This window comes from Piliocolobus tephrosceles, unplaced genomic scaffold (assembly GCF_002776525.5).
Source record: "Piliocolobus tephrosceles isolate RC106 unplaced genomic scaffold, ASM277652v3 unscaffolded_37777, whole genome shotgun sequence".
NCBI lineage: Eukaryota > Metazoa > Chordata > Mammalia > Primates > Cercopithecidae > Piliocolobus > Piliocolobus tephrosceles.
The window spans coordinates 1-5824 of record NW_022321839.1 but is presented as its reverse complement, the minus strand read 5'-3'; the positions used below and the strand labels follow the sequence as shown (position 1 = coordinate 5824).

Genomic DNA, 5824 nt, shown 5'->3' with positions numbered 1-5824 from the left:
CTTGGACAGATATATGTAGTTTTAAGCTATTTGAGTTTCACTAAACTTACAGAATCTATAGGTTTATGTTTCTTGTCAAATTTGAGAATTGTTTAGCAGTTATTTCTTCAAGTACTTTTTCAGCCTTCCTTTTTTTTTTTTTTATTTAAGACCGAGTCTTGCTCTGTCTCCCAGACGTGCCAGTGTAGTGGCACAATCTTGGCTCACTGCAACCTTTGCCTCCCATGTTCAATCATTTCTCTTGTCTCAGCCTCCCAAGTAGCTGGGACTACAGGTGCTCACCACCACACCTGGCTAATTTTTGTATTTTTAGTAGAGACAAGGTTTCGCCATGTTGACCAGGCTGCTCTTAAACTCCTGACCTCAAATGGTTTACCTGCCTTGGCCTCCCAAAGTGCTGGGATTACAGGTATGAGCCACCGTGCCCAACCAGCCCTTTTCTCTTTCTCCTCCCCTTCTAGAACACAGATGCCACCAAAGTGAGACTGTTTTGTTATCCCATGGGTCCTTGATGTGCCGTTCTTTTTTGTCAGTTTGTCTTCTCTCTGTTGTTCCTGTTGTTGTCTTCCATTCACTGCTTCTTTCCTCTGTCCCTTTCATCCTGCTGTTGAGCCCACCCACTTTTTACGTGTGTTTTTTTTTTTTAGTTTTGAAATTTTTATTTGTTTTTACTTTATATCTTTTTTCCTGTGGCTTCCTTTTTCTTTGTGGATGCTTTCCATTTTTCCATTAGCTTCAGCTGTTGTTGTAATTGCTTGTTGAAGCATTTTTATGAGGGCTCCTTTAAAATCTTTGTTGGATATTTTGGACATTTCCATCATCTGGAACCATCATCCATTAATGGTCTTTTTTCATTTAGCTTGAGATCTTCCTGTGTTTTTGGTATTACGAGTCATTTCTGATTGAAAATAGGGCATTTGCACATTAGGTTATGAGACTGGGTCTTGTTTAAACCGTCTCTTTCAGTTGGCCTTCTTTGACATTCCTCTGGCTGGGGAAGTTGGGGATGTTACCTCATTACTGCCAGGTGGAGGTAGAAGTGTCAGCTCCCCACCAGGTCTCTGTTGACACCTGAGGGGCCTAGTCAGCCCTGGGCAGAAGTGGCATCCCCTCTCCTTATCTGTTTCTGCCAGCACAGTGCTGGTTTGTTCTTGGTATGGTGAGAGTCTTCACCCTCCACTAGACCTCTTCTGACAGCACATCAGCTGGAGAAAGAAGGGGAACCTCTTTCTTGCTGGGTAGTGGCAGGATGCAGGCTCCCAGTGTGGTCTGCACTGCCTTAGTGGCAGCGGGTTGGGTGGGGATGAAGCCTCAGCTCCCTATTTGGTCTTCTCTGAAGCCCCTAAGCAGAGGTATTGGGGTCCTTCTTACAGTCTTTCAAGAATGGACTTTAGGACGATGTAAATGGGGTTAGGGCGTCAGTTTTTCTGTGGTATTTGGCTAGAGTAGAGCAGTTATTGTCTAAGTGTTTTCTCTCTTACTGGGCTGCCCCTTTTCTAGTCCTTTGGCCAGAGAAAGCAGTCTTTTGTCTCTTCTCTTTTGATCTGCGCATACGGGCATTTCTGGGTTGCTGGTTCCTCAGTTTCATGCCATGGATATAGGAAGGGAAAAGAAAACCCAGGGAACCCACCACCATGTTTTCCCTTGGGAAACATTTGTTTTTTAGAAAATGACCTGGGCTTTCAGTAGCGCTTTGTGGGAGGATTAGGGGAAAGGATGTTTACTCCATCTTATTGGAAGCAGGATTCTTCTAAGCTATTTTTAACTGGTTAAGACTTCATGTATTTAACGGTCTTGTCTAGTAAAATTTCTACTATATGGTATTGGGTTAAAATAATGTATTTCATAGCTAAACTAACATAAGATCAATAATTATTTTCTAAAGGACAACAGATGAGGATGACTTTGCCTGATATAAGAGGGTAAGCCTTTTAAATTTAGTTCTGCGTTCTGTGCCTAGGTTGGGGCAAACACCATGGATAATCCTTTGTTGAAGTACAGTGCAAAGGATTACTTCTTCAAAGCTGCCCTCTGCCACTTCATAGTAGACGAGTTGAATGCCAAGGTAAGGAGTCCTTCAGCACTGATTGACTGATTTCATCCTTAAGAACACGTATACATTCTCTCTTGTTCTTGGAGTCGTTTCATTGCGATGTTAGTACCAAGGATAAACTGGATACATTAAAAATAGTAGGTATTTTTCTGTGGTATGTGTCCCAGTTGTAATCTTTTAACAGCTGTCAAATCTGTTCTCAAAAGTTACCTGATAGTTTTAGCCATACCACTCTGAACACACCCAATCTCGTCTGATCTTGGAAGCTAAGCAGTGTAGAGCCTGGTACTTGAATGGGGGGCACTGCCTGGGAATACTTAGTGCTATAGGCTTAAATATATGTATATATTCACTGGTAGCCAGTTTTTTTTTGTTTTTGTTTTTTAGTAGTTTTGCTTTAAAGAAATTACAGGGCCGGGCGTGGTGACTCACGTCTGTAAACCCTGCATTTTGGGAGGCCAAGTGGGGTGGATCACCTGAGGTCAGGAGTTCGAGACCAGTCTGGCCAACATGGTGAAACCCTGTTTCTACTAAAAATACAAAAAAAATTAGCCAGGTGTGGTGACAGGTGTCTCTAAGAGCTACTTGAGAGGCTGAGGCAGGAGAATCACTTGAACCTGGGAGGCAGAGGTTGCAGTGAGCTGAGATTGCGCCTCTGCACTCCAGCCTGGGTGACAGAGTAAGACTCTGTCTCAAAAAAAAAAAGAAAAGAAATAAGGAACTAAGGGGGAGGAGGAGACGATAAGAGTAGGATAATATCCATTTAAAAAACAACCAAAAAAACAGGCAAGCTCACAAATGGTGTTGGAGTGAGGACTGAGAAGCAGTTGGAAAGCACAGTGAGCACTGGGAGCCAAGAGGCAAAAAGGCAGGCAGCCTTGGCGTGGCCCGTGTCTGGAGTTGGAAGAGCAGAATTAAAGCCACTAAGAGAATGTTCTTTCTGTCAGCTTTGAGCAGGAAGCTAAATGTAATTTATTTGGAATCTGTACTGTATTAAGAGCTTCTCCATTTAATGGATGGCACAGATACCTAGTCTGTGAGTGTTTACGAATTCATTTTCATTTACACTGTCTTTTCGGCAGCAGCATAACTCAGAAGAAAATGGTTTAGAAATTATTCTTAATTGAAATGGAAAGTTCAGAATGGACAGATTTTCTATGTTGATTCTGCTGTTGAGTTTAACTGCATACTTCTTCAACACTTAATAGGATATAGGTAGATCTTATTTGAAGCTGGTAAAATGTCGAAAGCTTTGTTTGTTTAGTAAGTCTGAAATTGATGAGTGGTTTTTCTCTCTCAGCTTGCTCTTGAGAAATATGAGGAAATGTTTCCAGCGTTTACTGATTCAAGAGAATGTAAATTATTGAAAGTAAGTAATACTAGAACTTTGAAGAAAAATGCTTTTGTTCTGTCAGGTGACAACACCTAAGTGGGATTGGGTATGAAGTGAAGTTTTAATCTATAAAGTCTGCTAACTGAGGGGCCCTGGTACTTTCCTGCTTTAGCATTATAGGTGTTCAAATGCAATTAAGGTCAGAAACATGTAGTTGTATTCTGAAATAGGCACCTCAGAAATGTTAGTACAAAAACTAGATCCCTAACTTGAATCTTGACTCGTATTTGAGTATTTCCTCAATTGTGTGCAATATTTGGCAACATTGGTATTATACTTACAGTATATATTTAGTAATGGGACTTCATCTTACGGAACTATTTTTTGAAATATTTTTGTGCTACCAGAAACTCCTAGAAGCTCATGAAGAACAGAACAGTGAAGCTTACACTGAAGCAGTAAGTTATGCTTTTGGGACATGTTACATTATTTGAAGATTTAAGTTAAACCTCTGTTCCTTTTCATTATGTAAAATCTAAACATTTATTTGAACATGACTCCAGCATACCTTGAGTTGTATTTTCCAAAGGTCTTCTTTTATATATCACACAAATTAAACAGTTCTATTCGCCATGCTGAGATTCGACTTATATTCAGAAGTAATTTAGCTGTAAGACTAGTTCAGGAGCAAATATTCCATTTATATTCTTATAATTTGCTCTTTTAATTTTTTCTTTTGAAAATAATCTGACCCATAAATAAGTGTAAAGTAAAATTAGTTAAGGCCAGGCATGACATCTCAGACCTGTAATCCTAGCACTTTGGGATGCCAAGGTAGGCAGATCATGAGTCAAGAAATCGAGACCATCCTGGCCAACATGGTGAAACCCCATCTCTACCAAAAATACAAAAATTAGCCGGGCGTGCTGGCGCGTGCCTGTAGTCCCAGCTACTCAGGAGGCTGAGGCAGGAGAATCACTTGAACCTGGGACGCGGAGGTTGCAGTGAGCTGAGATTGCGCCACTGCACTCCAGCCTGGTGACAGAGTGAGACTCTGTCTCAAAAAATATATATATATTAAATATAATTTAAAATATAAAACTAAGTAGTGAGAATTTGCTGTATTCGTGGCATGAAATAAATGGAAGGTGGCCAGGCATGGTAGCTCACATCTATAATCCTAGCACTTTGGGAGGCCGAGGCAAGTGGATCACCTGAGGTCAGGAGTTTGAGACCAGCCTGGCCAACATGGTGAAACCCCATCTCTATTAAAAATACAAAAATTAGCTAGGCATGGTGGAGTGTGCCTGTAATCCTAGCTACTTAGGAGGCTGAGGCAGGAGCCTCAGAACCTAGTGGGTGGAAGTTGCGGTGAGTCAAGATCATACCATTGCATTCCAACCTGGGCAACAAGAGTGAAACTCCATCTCAAAAATAAATAAATAAGTAAAAAATAAAAAAAAATATATTTTTAAATGAGCGTTTTTTCCTTTATACTTTCTGTTTTTCCATCTTTTGCCATGTCATGTTTAGAATCAAGCAAAAATAATTTTTTTTAATATATTTTGAAACAGAGCCTCACTCTGTCACTCAGGCTGGAGTGCAGTGATGTGATCATGGCTCACTGCAGCCTCAACCTCCTGGATTCAGGTGATCCTCCCACCTCAGACTCCTGAGTAGCTGGGACTATAGGTACACACCACCACACCCAGCTAATTTGTGTATGTGTGTGTATTTTGTTGAGACAAGTTTTCGCCATGTTGCCTAGGCTGGTCTCTTAGCTCCTAGGCGTAAGCTGTCCACATGCCTTGGCCTCCCAAAGTTGAAGGATCACATCCAACCTCAAGCAAATTTCTCAGTAGCCTCCTGTAACATGTTCATCACAACTCAGGAGTGATAGTGGAAAGGAATGTTTGCCTGTCGAACTTTTGCCTGCCACATCATTTTCATCCTATTGTAATTTTTTTCTTTGATAATGCATTGAAATGCGTTAAAGGAATTCCGCTTCCATACATATTCTAACTCTGCAATTAATGTTTTCCCATGTTCAATGAGTAATTTTCCATATTACTTTCACATTTTTATGCAATGTCCAGTTTCTTTTGCCACAATAATTATGACTGTTAATGAATTTTCTTTTTACACATGTTTGAAAACAGAGAAATGTCAAGCCCAGGAACTAGTCACTAGTATCATCAAAATAGTAACAGGATAGTGAAAAAATAAACAATTTTTTAATGAAGAAAGTTATAAACTGGAATGATTAATTTCAAATAATGAAGAAAGTTAGTAGATTATAGCTGTAAATGTATAAACAGCTTGGGGTACTATTATTTTGTGTTTTTAATGTATTTACATGGGGTAATTCCTGCTCCTCTTTCCTTATACTAGGTGAAGGAATTTGACTCAATATCTCGTTTGGATCAGTGGCTGACCAC

General features: G+C 40.2%; 1 protein-coding gene across 1 annotated transcript; it reads left to right on the top strand.

Annotated features, from left to right (window-relative positions):
- Nucleotides 1-956: 956 nt before the first annotated feature.
- On the top strand, nucleotides 957-5819 carry LOC113223026 (beta-soluble NSF attachment protein-like; the record flags this gene model as incomplete). Its single annotated transcript, XM_026452617.1, has 4 exons — nucleotides 957-2065; nucleotides 3354-3422; nucleotides 3794-3844; nucleotides 5778-5819. Coding segments are annotated over exons 1-4 (252 nt in total), but the record flags the coding sequence as incomplete, so codon positions are not given.
- Between the last annotated feature and the right edge of the window lie 5 nt (nucleotides 5820-5824).